This window comes from Artemia franciscana, chromosome 11, assembly GCF_032884065.1.
Source record: "Artemia franciscana chromosome 11, ASM3288406v1, whole genome shotgun sequence".
In the NCBI taxonomy this organism is placed as follows: Eukaryota; Metazoa; Arthropoda; class Branchiopoda; order Anostraca; family Artemiidae; genus Artemia; species Artemia franciscana.
The window spans coordinates 13585781-13606684 of record NC_088873.1 but is presented as its reverse complement, the minus strand read 5'-3'; the positions used below and the strand labels follow the sequence as shown (position 1 = coordinate 13606684).

The window sequence follows — 20904 nt, the reverse complement described above, 5'->3', positions numbered from 1 at the left end:
CTTAGGTGGTTTTAAGAAACCCTCGTACATTATTTACCTCCCTTACATTCCGATAGTTCAAACGAAATTAAGAAAAAGCTTGTCAACAATATCATTTATTCGTTATTTTGAAAAGTAAATCAAGTATTATGAGTTTCCTTGCATCAAGTAAATATAAAACCCCTGTCACTCTCCAAAGAGGGGTATATCAAATACTGTGGGATGGCGGAAATTCGGTAGAACACATCATAGCCTAGGAAAACGTCGAAAAGAATATTTATGTAATGTAATGAAATAAATATAACACCTTTTTTTATACAAATAAATTCCATAAAAACATCCTTAAATAGAGACTTGGGTAAGTAAACACTTAACCGTACAACATAAATTCAGTAAAAATGATATAATGCTGCACAAAACAAAATGTGTAGCCAATCACAGTGAACCTGTATCCAAAATAAATATAGGGCTAGATGCCAAAGACACTGCCTTCCGAATTTCCTTTATTAACGTCTTTTTTTTCGAAAGTCCAACAAATTCTTGTCAGAACGAGAATTATTCTGGCATCTTCCTCCTAGTTGTGAATATCAATGCTAAGTTTTGCCGGCTCGTGAATATCCCTTTTAAATCACTGAATCATAGTTATTTTTTTTTGTCTCCTGATAGGTAGTTTTTCTTTTAGATTGTTTGAGACAAAATAATTTTCTAAACCATAGCTAAAGTTCAGAGGTTTGACTAAAGAGGCCAAGGGAAGGTTATATGGGTACATCTTGAAAGATCATTTTATTTCTCATTAAAGTGTTCGTCATTCAATACGAGGAAGTGGATTTTTATGACTCGCAGTTCAATATCAATTTTCTGACGCATCCTAACGCAAACCAACAATTGAATCGGGTTTAATCAATCCATTCATGGTAAGTAATGGTAAGTAAGAAATGACTTAAGTTAATAAAACTTGAAACTTTAAATAACATAAGTTTTATCATTAAAAACATCTTTGCCAATGCAAACTGAAATTAAAAAAAAAGCTCATAAAGCTTGAAGTTACTCAGCAAAAGTCATTTACGCAAGAAAACTTGTACCATATTTGAAAAGAAAGGTAAAAACCCTCAAAAAGGGATATGATTCTTGATGAAGATTACACCATCAAATACGGGATATTTGAGAATCCTGTTTGTGGCTCTGTTCAACGAAATAAAGCTTTTATCTTGTCAAATTTGAAAAAGAAATTTTGATTGTGACCCAGTAGGGTGCGGGTGTAAAATGTGCCTAAACATAATGGTTATAAGAAATTTTCGGATTATTACTAAGAAAATATGCTTCAGCTTCAGAACTTTGCCAAGGTAATCTACTGAATTCGACTCCTGCGGTATACCAGGATATGGGACTTCTTACTCAAATCTGCTAGAGTTTGTCTGAAAATTTTTAGAGAACATGGCTCAGTGAACCTACTGGCAATTGTGGCAATTGACTATGGAGTTCTGTGGCAATCCTCCTCAAGAAACTGTCAGAATGTAGCACAGGAAATATAACGGAACTTAACTAGGAAACTCAGGAGTGAAATCAAGGTATAAACTGGAATTCACTTTAAAGAATCTAGAAGAATATGGCTCAGAAAATATATTCGTTTTTTTTATATACTTATAAAGCACTTACTCAACTTACTGGGATAATCCTGGCTCACCTAATTTAGGTTACTCAACCTAAATTTTGTATTTTCATTTTTTACGCTATTACTAAGTTGTTCAGTTGAAATATAATCGTGATTCACTTTTGCAGTATCCAAGGAAATAAGATGAATAACATTGATGTAGTTTATACAATGTGGACAAATTTGAAGAAAACCCCTGGTATGGAACCTGGTCAAGTTGGTTTTCATAAAGATAAAGAAGTAAGTAACAAAACAATTTTATGGGCATACGGTCAGTATAAGATGTACTAGGAATGATACTAAAAAAAGAGTTGAAGTTAACTAGAAAACGAAACTAGATTTAAAAATCGGGCTGGGCTAATTGAAAGATAAGAACATTTTGACCTTAAAATATTTTTTCAAAAATATTTGTTTTAATGGATGAAGCTTATACGTGAAATGAATTTTACACAAGCATGTACATCATAAAAAATTAGAAAACCTAACCAACTCAAAACCAACTCAAACCTAAACCAACTAGAAAACCAACTCAAACCTAAACCTAACCAAAAAACCTAAACCAACTCAAACCTAAACCAACTAGAAAACCAACTCAAACCTAAGCGAAAAAGATCTCCATGCACAGTTGTGCTATTTTTGGTAGTAACGAGCGCTAAATTAAAATAAAATAAATTAAAAATAAATTAAAAAAAAAATAAATAAAAACGTAGGTGAAACATGTGCAAAAAAGCTAAAATAGAAGCACCAATTCCTTCAAAGGTTCAGTTGTCTTTGGGAATCAGTAGATTGTTAAACTTGAATTTCTGAGGAAGAAATGCTTTGTCAAATTTAACTAATTGTTTTTTTATTTATTTTCAACGTTCGCCGTGACAACACTGATATAAGAGTGGTAGTGCCCTAAAAGCTTCATAATTTTGAAACAACCAAAAGAAGAAAATTTTTAGATAGTTCATTATATCTAAGATGCGTTTAGGGGGCCAAGAAAGTATTTTATGTTGTTTTCCTTTGTATTTTATGAATGCGTTGCCATGCCCGAAATGAAGTATTGGGTATTAGGTATGCCCGAATCAAAAGTGTCGTCTTTGAATCTAGCATTTTTGTTTCTTCTGGGAAATGTGTCAGAAAATGAGCATTGGCACCTGGTTGCACTTGCAGAGGCGTGTTCACTTCGAGAAAGAGAACCCGGCCATGATTTGAACAAAAAAAAGTTTGAGTAATTCTAGCTCAGGATTGTATAATATAATATGACGTACCGTGCACCAAATTGAAGCCCCATTATCAAGCCACTTACTAAAAGTTTAGTTTTCGAATTCTCATTTAAATCCTCGACAAAGAAAGTGTTCCCGCAGAAAGTTGAGATATCTTATTTTCCCTTTTCTTTTGTGCCTTAGCACGATGATATGACACAAAATATGCATGTTTTATACGAGTATATGTTCTTTTCGTATATATATATATATATATATATATATATATATATATATATATATATATATATATATATATATATATATATATATATATATATATATATATATATATATATATATATATATATATATATATATATATATATATATATATATATATATATATATATATATATATATATATATATATACTATATATATATATATACTATTCCAAGTGAAGCCAAGATCATGGTCAAATCGACATTCATGTGAGTGGTCATCCAAATGATCTGAGCCCCTCTCATGGAAAGTTTGAGGATGTAGGTCTAAAAAAAAAACATCTTGTAGTATTTCCTCGCGACAGCATTGCCTGTGAGCCTTGGAGGCAATGTAAATGCTCTTTCAATAGTTTTCCCACTTCATGTTTGATAACAGACGAAATGCCAGAAATCGTCATTTTGCTCTGGTATCATATCTATTTCTAGACTGAATGGGCCCAAAATTTTTAAATTTCCATTCAATGAGATCTTTTCTAGAATATACAACTACCGGTTTGGTATGACCACACTGGAAAGAAAAACACGCATGTGTGACCATTATTCTTCGGAGAAATAAGACACTTCGTTCTTGTAGATAGTAGTTTAAAGGTTCTCATATATGTTGAATTTCATTCCTTGTTTTTCAGCTAGATGGCACTCTTGTTTAGAGTTGTTTAGTTCCTTTTTCTAACAGACGGCGTTCGTAAAGTTGCTTCGTTAGCCTTCCGTAAACCTTTACGTGAGCAAGCATTAAAGTTAAACTTTAGTTAACTTTTTTCGTAAAGTTCATAAAAATAGGAAAAGAGTTCAAGAGCAAAACTTTTTAACAGATTTGGAAATGTGGGATCAGGAAACTGAAGATGTGCTGTTTCAAGTGTAGTAGACACCAGTGGTTTGGCAATTAGTTTCAATATTTTGCACTAAATATCTAGGGTGCTATGGGACTGAATTCTTGCCAGGATTTCTGGCACCACTGTCAACTTCACAAGAAAATAAGAAAAACTGATACAAAACTGATCACAAGAAAATAGGAATCCTGATATGCTTGATCCTCAAAACAGAATATATAACAAGCCCTTATGCCTCATTAAACTATACTCACACCCCAAGCTCCTTATTTCTTCAAGACCTTTTCTCCGAATTATGAAATGCTTCAGAAACTTGGATGGTTTGCTGCTTAAAACGCACGTAAAGTACAAGGCTCATATGAGCGGTGAAAACTTTACGGAAACACACTTTGCGAACGACTTTACGAACGCCGTCACTTAGAGTTTTAGTTTCTTTTGACGGTGATCGGCCTTTAAATACCTTTGGTTACTGCGGACTGTTTGATCCATGGTTTTCGTAATCTAAAGAAAAATCTGCAAACCAGCCCCTCCCCACCCCCTCAACCATTCTCTTATATTTAAGTTTACCATCCGTATTACAGCGCTTTGATCACTGTAGTAAGGGAGGGGGAGAGGTATATAATATCAACAATAATCTTTAGATCATGGTTTCAAAAAGAAATATTTCGAACAACTCTTTTATTTGATATGGCTTCCCACCATTACCACTCCCGCCGTCGGCGCAGGTATGCCTGTGAATGTAATCTTTTATCTGCTACACTTCATAGTTTTGCAAATGTAATTATAAGATTTTTGTCTATTTTGATGCTTTTTGAGGCTTCCAGCATACCCTTTCCTACCATATGACCAACACCCGAGTGACACACTCCGCCATTCATATTTTTATGAAGCTTTAAATCATTCGTCACAGTTAAATGAAGCCTTAAAATAATTCTTTGTATTAACCGCTTATTTTGTATGGACTGCATGTATATTTAGGAGCGGATGTGCCACCGCGGGGCTTTATGCCGTCTGAAACTTCGAAGCTTATTATATAGCTCTTCGATACTTTTAAATCGATCGTCTATCTTAACATTTTTATTCGGTTGTATTTCGACCCTCTTTGTCAGTTTATGCTTCAAGATGCAAAAAACGCCAGTTTCTATGGCATAATATCTTTTGCTACCTAAAAGGGGCTCCAGAACCTTCAGTTTCAGTTTAAATAATCCCCTTTCAATGTTTTAGGACCTTGGTTCGATACCATTACCCATAAAAAAAAAAAAAAAAAAAAAAAAAAAAAAAAAAAAAAAAAAAAAAAAAAAAAAAAAAAAAAAAAAAAAAAAAACAACCCAAAAAAACCAACAACAACACACACAGACTGTAGCACATTTTCGTAGTAAGTGCTTGAAACCTTTGTAATAGGGTTCTCTGATGTGCTGGAATTGATGATTTAGTTTTCATTACAGTTACTCCCCTTATTGGTGGTGTTTCCCCCCCCCCTTTTCCTAATGCTAATCAAATTAGGTTTTACATATCTGGAGTCACCATAATATGCAGATTATTTTGATGTATATATTGTTATCGAAGCCTCTTTTTGTAGTATTTTGTCTACTATTAGCACGAGTCGCTCGTAGCTCACACTCCGTTGCAAAGAACTTCTTCTTTTTTTAATCAAGAAATTCGAAGTTTTGGCTTCAATTTTACAAGCATCATAATCTTAAAAGATTACCTGGTTATTCCATTTATTAACGAACACATATTGAGTAGGTTTATAAAATTCGAGTTGAAAAACGAATCAATGAAATAGTCAATCGATTGAACAAGACCAAAGAAATTAGAGAGGTTGATTTGAGAGCTGTGAGAGAGGCCCGAGATGCCGCGGAAAGAGAGGATAAGAAACGATTATTAAGAGAGCAAAACCAGCGTGAAAAGGAAGAAGAAAAAAGACGAAAAGAAGAAGCAGAGCAAAGGTATTTTTTTTTAATTTCGTTCCTTCTGTTACGCAACCATTTTTGTGTTTGCAAATCTCTTTAAGAGTTAAGATCAAAGAGTATGGGTAACATACAAGAGTGAGAGATGGCGCTATTATCGGCAAAAAAGGCGCTAACTAGCGTTTGGCGATACTTGGTATTTTTTTTTAAATATACTAACAGAAATAATTAATGCTATTATTTCACTGGTATTATTTATGCTATTTGTAACGCTAGTTAGCGCGGTTTTAAGTGTCTGATCTCAGTTCCTGACAAGAATACGGTAAGAAAGCTTAAAAAAATGCCAAATGTAGCCACAATCTAGATGGTGTTGATGTTTTTTGCCCGACACAAGAGCCAGTTTCCACTCCTATAAGTTACCCATGCTCTTTAGTTAAGATAGTAACATTTACTGACCTCAGTAAATTTTTCTGAGGCCAGCTCAGTCATGCTTTTGCCGAGGCCAAACAAGTTTTGCTGGGATCGTACCAGTGAATTTTTTTTCGGCATCTTTTACTGTTGCCTATCAAGTTTTATCAGTGGATTTGAACTGGTACGGATTACATCTGATTACTTTTTTTATTTGTGAATATTTCCGGATTCTTGACGACTACAAGTGCTGACTACACTCAAGCTAGTCTGCATCGGAATGGGCTGCATGATGTTGAGTTAGTATTTGAAATGTTTCGGATAAAAAAGCGGATTTATTCTGTAGGTTGGCCGCATCTCAGTGCACTGACCGCCCCTCATGGCTGTATATTTGACATGTCAGATCCAAAACAAATTTTTCAACCGGATTTTTGCAAGACTTCAGAATTCTGTGTATAATTTTCTATTATCTTTGATGCCCTTTTGTTGTACTGTTTCAAATACTGAAATTCTTTTACTGTCTTAAATTCAAAGCATCTCAAGGACAAAACCAAATTTTGAGCAAGTTCGGTTTTTGGGTAACCAGTTTTTTATTCAAATAGAGATCTGGTTTGAGTAATTGCTAGTATAAGCTAGACTAGAAAAGGTGACTGCGTTGATAGAGACAGAAAAATAGAACAATAAAAACCGATAGAAAAGGAGACATCTAGCAACTTCACAGACATCGCCAATCGTCAGAACTTAAAATTGTCTAACTATAAATCTGTCTTTCGTGGAGATCTTATTTTAATTCGGTATAACAGAATAGTGCTCAATTGAACTGAAAAAGCCGAACGCCTTTGTCACAAGCAGTATAGTACTGCCAAATGGAATAAGGAAAAAGAAGAGGAAACACTGTCTAACTGAGAGGCAGGGAGTATCATTTCTTGTTTTGCTGAGGGATCTACCTGGGTTTTATGATTCCAGAAGTTTCCTTTAGAATTCAGATTGATACGGAGCTAGCCTTATCACATAATAACATAGATTAGTAAAATGCGGCTTTACTTTTTCTTATTATATATTCCTCTGGCTTTGACATATAGAACTATTATTGAAAGCTGGACGAGAGCTTGGTTGACGCAAATGCTACTATTTCCAGTGATCTTTTTCAACGACAAAATCGATTGGTAAGGGTATCCACTCACCATTTAATGCGTCGCTACTGATCAGTATATCAAGGCTGCCATTTTGGTCAAAAGGAACTAAAATTTGTATTTTGACGCTTTTTAATGGTAAAAAAAAAAAAAAAATGCCCACTGGCTTACGTCACTTCCTCAAGACTGTGGGTTATGGAGAAATTTCGGTTATACTTTTGAATCTGTGGTTTAGGTTTAGCGTTGAGTTACTTCTGCACATTAATTTCTGCATTACATTACTCATTACTTCTGCATATAATTTAGTTTGTTTGTTGTTATATATGTATGTATACGGCCTGAAAAATGGCTTTAAATACAGTCATTCATTCATTCATTCATTACTTCTTCCATCTTGAAACATATTTTCCATATAAGGGAAGACAGTTACTCTAGTCTGGCTACTCATTGTATTATTTTTGAGAAAAAAAAAAATACTACAAAACGATAAAATTCGGTGAATATATAGTTATTGCTTTCTCTTTTTTAGGAGCTATGACAAGTTACTTAAAGTCGAAAGCATGCAGTCTAACAAAGATGGCAACGATTCTGACGACTTTATGTAAAGAAGAAAGTTGCTGATTTTCGTAATTTGTATTATAATTGAATAAAAAATTTTACAACCAACGAACAAGAGTTTACAGGAGAAATTTTACCATGTAAGGGCCTTCTAATTCATATCCTAACTTCCGGTAGTAGTTTCTCGTTCCCACTCCTAGAAAATAAAAAACTGTGTTAAAACAGGAAAAGTATACATGATTAAATGAAGTAAATTGAAAGATAGAACAGCACAAAAATGGAACGTTTTGACACACATCAATTGTAGGTGCCCATTTAGGATGCCAGGCTACTAGTGGCTTATCTATCTCCACAGTGAAGGTTTTTCTTGTAGCAAATTATGCTATTTTTGGCTTTCCGATGTGCTTTTTTGGAATATTTTAATCGCTATAAATTGTAAGATGGAAGTAAGCTTCATCTAAATTCTTTCAAATCAAAATCACACTTTTTTATCGTTTACCCCTCGAAAAGCTGAAAGTCAGTTTGATATTTTACACGGGTAAAGTAAAATGAAGACGCTACGTAACTTCGCATTGATCTTCCTTTAATTTGGAGAATTTAGCTAATTCAACTAGTAATTTAGGTCCCTCAGGTGAGTCTCAACTTTCAAAAAGCCAAATAAAGATATGTGTTGAGTAACTTCGCATTCATAGCTATTTCTTTTTATCAAATGAAGACGCAAGTTTAGTACGTTTACTCTCTTAGTCATTTTTATCGAGGCCAATTAATTTTTCCTAATAATTAGTAATTTTCTAGTAATTTTCCCTAGTAATTAGGGCAAGTTTCCTTCCCCTAGAAAAGCTAGCGCAACGTACAGCCCTTATCCTTTCACAGTTTAATTCAAACTGTTTACCTGATATAACAGCGATTTTATGGGATCCATGTTCCTCTAAGGCGATTCTTTCTGCTTCTTCCATGAGTAGAGTACCAAAACCTTGATGTTGGAATTTTCGCGGATCCCTTGCACTGACGGGAACAACAGACCCATAAACATGAAGCTCTCGAACTATCGATACACCATTCTTTAATTCAGGCCTAAAAAATTAAATTTTAATCAGATCATTCTGTCATTGCACGAAAAAAAATAAATAAAAACCTGTTTAAATTTCTAGTTTTTTTTTCATGGCTGCAATAACCCAGGAAAAGATTATCCGTGCATTCCCACCCTCAAAGTCTTGCGTGAGGTATATGATGTTGTACTCTTATTGTTTACTTTATACTTACTTTACTTATAGTATACTTTATACTACTTTTACTACTTATACTACTTACTTACTACCTACTTACTACTTATACTACTTACTTATTTACTACCTACTTACTACTTATACTGCTACTATAGTATACTTATACTACTCTATACTTACAATATATACTCTTATTGTTTACCATTTGTTGTTGGCTGCATATGGATATTACTAACAAAACGGCTTTGAATAGCAGGATACAAAGGAAATCGATTCGTTCATAAGATTGATAGACACTAATGAATATTATAGATACGGTTGACTGAATCAATTCATAGGATCACGGATAGACTAAGAAGGAATAGTAAAAAAGGGAGTAAAATATTAAAATGAGAGTACAAAGTAGTAGGACGCAGTTTTTGCGTGCACACATTGTATGTGACATTTTGATCAAAATCCAATTAAGAATTATTCCATATGCAGTTTTTCAAGCTGTGCTGAATAGACCCCCCCCCCCAAAAAAAAAGCAACGTTAACTATCGTTTGATGCAGGATGGGTCTTCTAGCATCCATGAATTTTTAACAGAGATTACACAGCCTAGGCAAGATAACATTTATTATAAAATATGCCTAGAAAAAGATCAAGTCTTTAAGCTTGTGGTGAAATATTCTTAAGTGAATCTTCGGTTCTCAGCCGAAGTAGATTTTTCTCAAAGGTACAAGTGTTGTTTTATGTATAAGTATATTTATAATTGCTCGAGAGTTCTGCTTTTGACAGTTTTTGAAAGACGACATTTTAACGAATTTTCTATAATGAATTTAGCATAACCGTTAGTACTACTGCGTGGATTTTCCGCTATAACCGTTCTCTCATTTTCTATCGAGAATATAGATGTTTAGGGATTAATGCCTCACCGCGCGACAATATTGTATCTGAAACTTGGGGGCCAAGTGAAGATCTTTTTCCATAGTTTTAGACGGATTCATTGTCTGAGAACTTTCACTCGATTACATGTGTAGCACTAGTCGGACCATAATTGTGGTTTTACATGGCAGAAATCACCAGCTTTGTTGTGGCAAAACTTCTTTTGTTGCTTAAAAAGACACTAACGCTGTAAGATTCAATAAAAATGATAAACCTCCTGATATTCTACGACGACCGGTTTGATACAATCGCTCCTGGTGGAAAAATGAAACAAAAACAAAGACACATCTGTGATCACCCTTCTCAAAATAAATGTAAAATTTTGTGTTTTGTATATATGGCTAGATACCTCCTGTTTTGGATTCCCAGACTTTGATGATGTGATTGTTGATGATGATGATGATGTGATGATGTGTCCATCAAGAACACTTTCCCTTTTTAGGGGCATTCTTCCTAACACAAATTTATGAAGGTTTTTTAACTAATAAATTTTGATAGGGAACCATATCAAACAGTTCGTGGTAACGAACTGTAGTAAAGAACGACCCGGCTCAATAGTAAACAAAACTCTAAAAAATGGAATTTTGATACCAATAGTATCCTTAATGAACTACGTATATCGGAATTACCACTAAAAGCAGATTATTCTGATGTGGATTACCCAGCTTCGCTTTTTTAGAGTTTCGGTTTCTGCTGACAAAGCTCACTCCTTACTCTTTATTACGAACAGTTTGAAAAAAGACTTGCGGACAGAGAACTAATTAATTTGTCTTCCCTGAACCCTTCAAACATAATTTTATTGGAATGGACTTACGCAAAACAGGCGAATTATACGTAACATCAAGCAAAATCTAAAAGAAAATAGTAAAACCACAAAAATTTCAGGGGAGGGTCCAGGCGCTAATTCTAACCTGAGCACGTACTCAACTTCTTTGAATATTTATCTTAGGAAAATACCAGCTTTACGCTGTTCAGAGCACTTATATTGAAAGCTTTCAATTACTTTAAAGAAAATTTTGCAAGGCGGGAAAAATAAATTTTCCACTAAGAAGCAAACGGAATATTTGGCCCTATGGCATTTTTTTTCTATCTACGAATTTGAGATTCAGCTACAAAAGCGAAATTTGATACCTGTCAAAACCCATCAAAAATCTTTGAACATAAGACTAATCACAAGCGAAATAATTTTCTAACCATGATACGAACTGAATAGAATAATTCTATCATGACCATTTTTCTCATTGGTTGATATGGAATACGGCAACTAAAGCGAAATTTGACTTTTCTTTTTTCAAAATCCAGACTAAAACTTTACACATAAAAGCAATTACAAACATCAAAATCCACTCGAAATCAACTCAAATAATTAAAACACTTGCCGAAATGTGTCATCCGAACATTTTCTGAGTCTTAACAATCCAATGAGTATATCTTGCTGTGGATCTTCATACGACAAAAATGTTTCCCATCCATTGTTAGCAACATAGTCTCTTCGAACAAGTTCCACCTACAGATGAAAAAGAGAAAATAAGAGGCTACAGAGAGGTAAAAAAAGCACATGAATACAGGGACAGATATAGAAATACTGTTTGGAGAGGAACTGATAAAATTTGGCTTCCCAATCGCCATTTACACACCTCCGATACTGTAATTAGAGCATTTTCGAGCTTCAAAGGGAGGGGGCACGTGCCCTTGAAATCGCACCTTGGATCCGTCCCTCTGTAAATAGATCAATTTGTTTTTAATTCATGTTTCCACCAACCAAAGAAAATAATACATGACAAACTGTATAAGAATTACTCGAACACAAAAAGATCTCAAACCCAGAAAAGTAGCGTTTGATTCGGCTTTTGAACAAAAGCATCAGACTAGTTTTCTGTTTATCGAAGAGATGTCGAATGGGAATTTTGATTTCTTGGCAAGGAGGGGATTTCAGTTTAATTCCTTCTTTTTTGATTAAATGGCAAACGTAAAAAAAATGTATCGCAAAAAGGCTAATTAGACAGAAAAATAAGCACACGAGAACTGGAAATGACTGTTTAAAAAAATTTCACTAGACAGAAAATTGTATTCACTAGAAAGCTTACAGGGGAGACTATTTTGAACCGTTTCTGTAATAATTTACTGTTAAATAAACTCGAAAACTAGGCAATGAATTGCTGTTGGGAAAGACTTGGATATACAGGGTTCCTTGTGGATCGACCCTTGGTTTTCAGACTTTTAAGAGGAAAAATGCAAATCAAATCGGGGTTGCCAACTAGCACACTTTTGTGTGAAATGCATTCTTTTTTTTTTACATCGGAGGGGACATGGAAGAGTGACAATCACTCTTTTTTTGGCCTTGATTTGCAATCTTTTTGGACGTCAGGAGTTGGCAATCATGATTCAAATAGTAGGGTTGTGAATATTGACACTCAAGCCAAAATCACAGCCACCTCGTAAGCTTTTTATTTTATTGACAAACAGCGAGAAAAAAAATTACAAGACTAGAGACTTGAAAGTAATAACTCTTAAGAATATTCCAAACTTTGAAATATTTTTTTTAAATACAATTTTAGTATTAAATATTTTATTTAAAGCCATTTGACCAGGTCTAAACTAAAATATACTAAACTATTTTGTATATTTCTCATTAGATGTTTATTTTCAATGGGGGTAATAATTTATTGAAAAACAAAACAACAAAAAAGCAGAAAGCCCAGTAGCCGAGCTGGCATTGGTGCTCCGAATAAAGACTCTTATTGAAGTCAGTGTATTCTAGTGTCAATATTGCCAGAAACCGAACAAAAATTACATAAATAATTACTCGAGAAAAAAATAGAAGAAAAATCCATAACGCATACAACTGCTGGCAACGGTGTCTCAACCAATCATGGAAGATCAACCTTTCAACTTCCTCTCTAACAGATAATGCGACCTGAGACACAGTGCCACAAGAACATTGAAGACAGATAGGGCAGACAGCGCATAATCTTTAAGTACTCTGAAATGAGGATTAAAGGCGGCAACATTTTCTTTTTATTTTCTCTCTATTATTGGCGTCGATAATTTAATTGATTAGGCTTTAGAAATGCCACAATAAACACGAAAAACAGATCAAAACTCTCAAATGTGGTGACATTTTTATACGATATAACGAATTTTTTTTGGATATTTTGATTTTACAATACATAGTTGTCCTCATCTGATAAATTGAATGAAATAAATAATGAAAGTTTAAAAATAATATTTGCCACTAGATAAAAAAGAAAAGATCAAGGAACTTCAGAATTTTTGTTATAGTGGTTTCCTGGACAGCATAAACTTGAAAAAGACGTTTTTTTGCATGGCCTTAAAGTAGCATAAGGCTACCGAAAATGTCAGAAGTTTGATATATTTGATATATTTAAAAAAAAAAAAAAAATTGAAGATCTAAGGTAGAACTATTTTTCCTACATCAGTGAAATATAGCACATATTTTTTTCCATTGGGCGAGTCCCTCTTTATTCGTGACCCCGAACCAAGATCATCCTAATCGTTTTTTTTTATTCTTCAGAATAAACAGTTTAGCCCAAGAACTATAAATCATTAAAAAAATACTATCAAGAAAAACACAAGAACAAGTGCTCACGAAGCAAAACCAGGATTTCAGTTTCAACTTGTTTCTAATACAAATACGTTAAAATTCCCATGGCAGCTTTCTATAGTTTTTTGGACTTGCACAGGTGCTAAATCTCAAGCATAAATAACGACTTTAGCCAACAGTAATCAATCGGTCGCCCACAAACCTATCTTCAATCATTCCACTGACTTGCAGGTAAGTACTCAAGCTATATCACGAAAAGTGTACATATTCATTTTAAGAGTCCATTGTGTAAACTCGTTTGAACGACTGCATATCATCATGCAATATAGCTCTGCGAAAAATGTGGCCCGATCCCACATTTTGTGAATAAAGGATGGATGTTTGCCAAAATTGTTCTTGTTAAGCCCCATTCGCAACAACCTATAACTATTCCTAATTTTAGCCAATTCAGTCTTTTAGAATTTCTTGTTTGTTTTATTAGCTGAAGAATCCTAGGTAATTTCAAAATTAACCAGAAAAAGTTCTGGTTAAATTATTACTAGCTAAATTTCGGTATTAGTAAAATCTTATTTTGAATGGGTCATTAACAATCCAGCTGGACCAAACAAAAAACATGACGGCCTCAAATGGGATGGAAATAGTTCATAAAGAAAGATTTATGAATGTCAGGGGGAGGGGAGGTTGAAGAGTGAAGTTCAGGACAGATTAGGATGAAGGCAAAGGAAAGACAGCTATGGTGGCTTTGTGGTGTGATGAATATAGGTACAAGCCCCTCCTATGGTTTATATTTCGGTAATGACATTACACCTCAAGTAAACTAAGCATAATTTTCAAATGAATATGCTGGTTCTCCCTTGTCGGTTCGAAATCAAATTAACCACATACGTTTGATTACTTTAAAGGCGGTCTAGCATGTTACATCAAAGTAACTATTACTCTCTGCTGATCAAGGCCGTACACAGGAGGAGTAGGGCAGGGGATTGGGGATTTGAACCTCCCCCCCTAATTTCTGTCCGACTCGAAAGTAACGAAATACACATAAACTAATTTTCGATGTGTTTTTTAAAGTTTGTCCTTTGTTTAGCCCATAGTTATTTGTTTTGGTCCTCAACACCTTAGTTATTCATTGTAGTTTCGTTTTCTTCATTTTCCCGTGATGAAATCATCAGCTAAGATGCTTATCAGCCCACATTTTGGTTCCTTTAAGGTCATTCTCCAATGGTTTAGGTTAATAAGTTCCACACACAAGCAACACAGTCAGACACACTCAAGCCCTACAGACGGAGTTCCCAAGCCCTATACAGCTAACCTGGCCAAGAAGGGCCGTTCCAAGGAAGCTACTACTTTTATTCTGCCATGTAATTCCTTCAAAAAGTAAATCTTATCGCACCGCCATCTTACCTTTGAGTCCCAATCCCGCCAGTATCAGTCTAAATTGTTCTTTTAATGTTCTTCCTAGAAATAAGAAGAGATTATCGTCTTTTTTTAAATTTAAATTTAATTTAAAGCATTGAGTTGCAATCAGTTTCTCTTGTTTCTCAATTCCCTTTTTCCTTCCTGCCATCTCCTAATATCCTTTGATCCCCTTCGTTCTCTCTTTCCCTACCTGTCTCTCCCAATGGGATTTAGTTCTGTTTCACTCCACCCCTCACAAGCAAGCTTTCAGGGTTTACTTGTCTCTTTTATAACTATCTTAGCATGGCAGATTAGTTGTAGTGATTGATTTATAGAGGTTCAGATAGCAACGCTGATCAAAAGATTTCTAGCTGATCAAGCTGATCAAAAGTCAGTTACTGGGATAAATTCATACCTCATATGGTCGGACTTTTTGATGAATCTCTTGGATTCCTACTTCTCTAGTTCTGACATCACGGCATTCAGTTCCAAAATCTTTCATTCTTGCTAAAGCTAATTCTCTCAAGTTGCCATGCTCAACCCCAGAACTGAAACAAAAAAAGAATAAAGAAGTGAGGTTGTATAAAAACATAAATTTTACCCATGCAGGGTTACGACGTTCAACCCCAGAGCAAACATGTAGAACAGGTAGATTATGAACAATAGTCGCAGCAGGCTATGAATTAGAGCTACTCAAGGTTGCTATACGCAACTGCAGACCAAACAAGCTTGTTGAGGTCAACTCCATAGCTAGACTGTAAAGCAAATCAATGACGAATTAAAGACACCAAAAATGCAAATTTTGCCAAGCAAAGCACGGAGAAAGTATCATCTTTAACTGGCCTTGGACGTTTGGGCTATAGTAGATACATTACTTATTCAAAAAGAATTAATGGACTGGGAAAGCTACTTATAGTTCGCCAGTCTTGCTTATTACTGCTTATGAGTTAAGTGGATAGTTACGAATTAAATAGGTAGTTAGTGTGCACAAAAGACGGTGAATTTCTCAAGACAACTTTTATTCATAACGCAAGTGACAGTCAATGATGTAATGATTGTGCGTAGCGATGGTGGTTGCCCCGAGACGACCTGGAATTCGTTTTGTAAGTATTTATCATACTCAAGCCCTGCATATGGAATTCTCAAGCCCTATACAGCTAACCTGGCCACAAAGGGCCGTGCCAAGGAAGCAACTACTTTTATTCTGCTATGTAATTCCTTCAAACAGTAAATCTTATCAAACCACCACTTTGTTGAAATAAATTAGTTTGGTCCGCATAACTATGGTTCCCTATCTTTTAAATGCGACTTAACTCCAACTCTCCTGTTTCTCATTAAATTTTTAATTATTGGTCTTACAATCTAATTCGGGCACCTAATTATTCAAAATCTAACAAATCTTCTATTTCTTCATTTACCTTTTTTTGAATTTCTGACAATTCTTAAGGTAATTTTTAAGCCCGTTACATCGAAACGATTATTTCATCACGTTTGACCAATCCACGTCTTGATCACACGTCTTGAAGTGCAGAAAGATAACTGGGCAGTCCTTAGTAAAATAGCATTAACTACAATATTTCAATTAAAAAAACAACAACAAAAACAACTAAGTTTTGACCATGTGTATGACTCACATTTGGCCGGTTCTAATGCTGGAGCATGTCCTATCAGGGAATATCTATCAGATTTATCTGTAGGTCCTATGGGATCATTGCAGAGATAAAAGTTTAATTCAACCCAGTCTTAGAGGTACGAAGATGAGTGAATGGAAACATTGATTTCGTCACTTCAGATCTCTTAATCACTTAAGATCACTTAAGATCTCTAAAGATCACTTAAGATCTCTAGGTACAGCTCCATCGATGCAAAAGTAGTATTTTCAGCAACTAAAAAATTTCTTTTCAGTGAAGTGAAACATATCTTTTGATATAAAATTAAAGATCGATCAACATTTGTTTCTTAAATTTTGCAAAACAAAGCATTAAAAATAATGCAAGGTGAAAAACTTAAAAATGAGGCTCATATATAGAAAGCCAGAAAACGCAATGGAACCCCTGTGATTATTTTTCCATTCCAAACGGAAGTCATCAAGCCTGACATTCTCTTCCCAAATCTAACCCTACAACTCCATCCCCTGAAATCTTGACGTGTTTTCATTTCACCTATTTTTGCACCTTTTTCGGACCTGCCCCCCTCCCCTAAAACAAATTCTCTTATCCAGGCATCATGAAGTTCCAATAAGATTCCATAATTACCAGCAAAGTGCAACACAGGATGTTAAAATAGCTACTATTAATCAAGCCACCTGATGGTGCCACATTGGCAAGTGCTTTCACTCCACCCGTCCTCTTTCAATTTCTGCAATGGCCATCACTCAAATTATTCGATCTGGTATTTTTTTAATCGTGTCCCAGTCTTATCTAAGGAGCACTGCCCTTTTGTTACTTAGCTTGTAAATTTATTATTGAAATATGGCGCATATAAAGAAAATCTCTGAGGACATTCCAAGATAAATCAGCCACTATTCCATGGCACAAAAATGGTCCTTACTTTTGCTTAATGTGTGGAGAAAGCCTATTTCATTTTGTAGAGGAGTGCAAAGGCAGATTTAAGGAAATAATTTTTGAGGGGGGTAAAGTTTATTGATAATAATAATTGGGCAATGAGAAATGATAGTTGCTTGGGCAATTCGTAAGCTGGGGAAATTCCTGAGACAATGAATCACCAATGGTTTTTTGTAGGATTTTGTTACATTACATTTACGTATTTATGCGTTAGATATTAAAAGAATTCGATACCTTGAAAATCATTTTGTGAGCCTTGACGTTGGCTGAACATCACAAAGACAAAGGGATTATAAGCGAATTCTCCCAGTGGACTTGTCATCATTGAAAGCTATTGGGAAATTGTGGTTTGAGTATGAAACTTGATAGAAAAGACGATGAAATTTTGTCAGGCAAGGTTTGCAAACAAAGGCACCACAGGCACCGTCCAAAGTTGCCAAACTGATCAAACTACATCTCTTTTGAGCTGATTTCTGGTGTTTTTTTTTACCAGGTATACAAAATTTGTAAAATTATTCATACAAAGATTTTAGGGACTAAGGGGATTTTAGGGACAGATTTTAGGGAAGATGGAGAAAGATCTCTATCTTCAGCATAGAACGAGAGAAGTTAAACATTTGTTCAAAATTTCTGGAATAGAAGATCAGCAGATTAGTGGGCTTTTAGTCTTCAGTCGTTTATTTCCACATCTTAATTAAGCTCTACAAGTTACGGCAAGATCGCCCAGTCAATTCTAAAGAGTTTTTCCACACAAACAAAGCAGGTTTATAAAGGATGAGACAGGCTGTTTTTTTCTGTATCGAATCCCCTCAAATGATGTTACTTGTCGGTTGGTGTCTTACTCGTTTTTGTCACGGTCCTTGCTGGCTTGTGTATACATAAATTATTATTATTGTACATAATCTTTCCTTGCGGCTTAGTTTGTAAAACCATTATGAAATATGGTCTTCATGAGATCAAGCCCATTTAGCAGCTCTTTCACGGTAAACATACTGCAGAGACTTGAATTAACTCGTTTGAAAAAAGATTACAAATTAGACACCTCGTGCGACACATTAAGATCAAGCTTACCTGACAAGAGGCATAGGTATGTCTCGTTGCACACGATATACCCTCGTCCAAGGAGGAACAAGGGCAAGAATACGTGCAACAAGGTCCACAAGCGTATTAGGAGGATAGCTTTGATACCGTCCAGTCTTCCAAAGCTCATATAGACCTGTACCACGAATAACTAATGTAGGATATATCTTTAAGCCGTCGGCACGAAAGGCAGGATTCTCAAAAAATTCCTGGAAGAAAAAGAAGAATATCCCAGTCAAATTTAGTATGGAGTTTTACTTTCCCTACAATAACTTTAAAATACTACTTTTTAAATCCCCACCTTCACTCCTCTCAGTGACGAAACCTTCAACAAAAATTTAACCACAGACATCACCTACTATTCTTTTTAAAAAGATTAAATAGCAGCTAAGCCGGGCACACTTCAAACCACCATGTGCTACGAAGATAAAACAATCCATTAAAAAAAGAAAAAGTATTTCCCAGAATTAAGGGCGTCCTCCCACCACAGGGGGGCTTTCTCACGTTGGCATATTTTACTATTTCAAATCTTTCCCAAATGGTGGCCCATCGTGTCTCCCACAATAAAAAAGAAAAAATTAATTTATTCTAAAAAAAAAGAATTACGAAAAATCATCCAAGCTCAATCAGAAAAGCTTGAATCCAAACCCATTTGAAGGCTGCAGAATTAGATGTTTGGACGCAGTTGGTTGTACTACTTCTAATTTTACAGAGCAAGTCTATTAAAACCCTGGGCCTGTAGGAGTCTAGGTCTTTCGAGCTAAATCTCTAATCTTAAAATGAGACTCCGCATTGTTTATTAAATTTAACTGATCCATATAATATTCTCTTTATGTAAAGTTTTATTCGATCTAAATTCATATTAAAAATAATTCCTTTTTATAATATAGGTATTTTGACTGAATTGTTTTTTTTTTATATTGTCGTAGAGACTAACTCATTGAATGCCATTCCCCAAATCTTAATTTTACGTTTTTCATTAAGTTATACTAAACCATCCTCAAAGAGTTTGTAAATAGACCAAGTCCTGGTCAACGGCTTTTGTTTGTTCGTTTTTTGTTTTGTTTTTTTTTTGTTTTTTGTACACACATACCATCTTTCCCTCTTGAAGTTCTTGCGCCAGAAGGCAATTTATTAATCACAAAATTATGTTTTGATATTCACTTAAAACGGTCAAGCAGAAACGATGAGGAGGTATGAAGGTTGATGAGCTAAATTATAAAATTTCACCGCTTGAGACTTCAACTGCTTTCTTTCGGGATGGAGATGACATATAAACGATTTTTTTCCGTTTTTTTTGTCAGTGGCCCTACACATTATCATCCCAGTAATCAAAAACATGTCCTCCTTGTATTTATAAAAAGTTACCATATTTTTTATTTATTTTTTGCTTGCATAATGCTAGAGGAACGGTTTCCTGGAAGAGAAATTTGTGCACAATGCGTAAAAAAAGAAGAACATCTGGACATCATAACTGAACGTGGACTAAGGAGAGGAGCCCCCAAAATTAAAAAGGAGCTATACTCATCCCCAATGCCACCCTAAAGCCAAGTTTCGAAGGTTCAAGCCCTGTTGAATTGAAGCTTAAGAGAGTAACTTCTAAATGTAAACAATAAAATGTTGCCTTGATTCGACTCTATTTTTTTATCCAAAAATACAGATAACTTCCCTAAAACCTTCGTATTTTAGCTATTGAATTTGAAATAAGTATTAGAAAGCCAGGTTGATCCAAGTTTTTCTAAAACAAAGCTAAGGACATTCTTCAACTGAAGACAGAAGTAAACAAAAAGACATTAAGCAGCTCAACTTTCCTCCCCATCAAACAGATATTAAAACACTAGACATTATTCCCTCTAAAACACGTTCTGAGTTATTATAAAGACTTCACATTCTCCTCACTAAACTGAAATTCTCAAGCATCAACAAACTTTAGACAGCCAAACAGACATTTTGGAACATCAAAATAAGAATATTCCACTGAAAGAACACTCTCAGACACCGAAAACACTAGACATTCTTGCAGTTTAATACAAAACCCAAAACATCAATAAATACAAGAAATTCTTCTCGCCAAATAGAAATTTTCAACCACTTATAAACATAAGACAACCTCCTTTCTTGACAGATATTCTAAAAAAAAAGATGTCCACATCACCAAAAACGAATTTTCAAATACCACAATACACTAGGAATCACCGCAACCAACAAATCC

General features: G+C 34.7%; 2 protein-coding genes across 2 annotated transcripts in view; one reads left to right on the top strand and one right to left on the bottom strand.

The window, feature by feature from the left end:
- The first annotated feature begins 1714 nt into the window (after positions 1–1714).
- LOC136032842 (coiled-coil domain-containing protein 25-like) lies at positions 1715–8052 on the top strand. The gene is made up of 3 exons (XM_065713252.1): positions 1715–1870; positions 5675–5877; positions 7909–8052. Exons 1-3 carry the CDS (start codon positions 1775–1777, stop codon positions 7982–7984), a joined length of 375 nt encoding a protein of 124 aa, XP_065569324.1. The 5' UTR covers positions 1715–1774; the 3' UTR covers positions 7985–8052.
- LOC136032841 (elongator complex protein 3-like) overlaps positions 7998–20904 on the bottom strand; it is a 25657-nt gene continuing 12750 nt past the window's right edge. The window contains exons 2-6 of the mRNA XM_065713251.1: positions 18684–18901; positions 15464–15596; positions 11468–11595; positions 8830–9011; positions 7998–8133 (exon numbers count right to left, since the gene is read on the bottom strand). Coding sequence (XP_065569323.1) covers positions 8057–8133; positions 8830–9011; positions 11468–11595; positions 15464–15596; positions 18684–18901 — 738 coding nt within the window. The 3' untranslated portion in view covers positions 7998–8056. The remainder of the gene's footprint in view (positions 8134–8829; positions 9012–11467; positions 11596–15463; positions 15597–18683; positions 18902–20904) is intronic.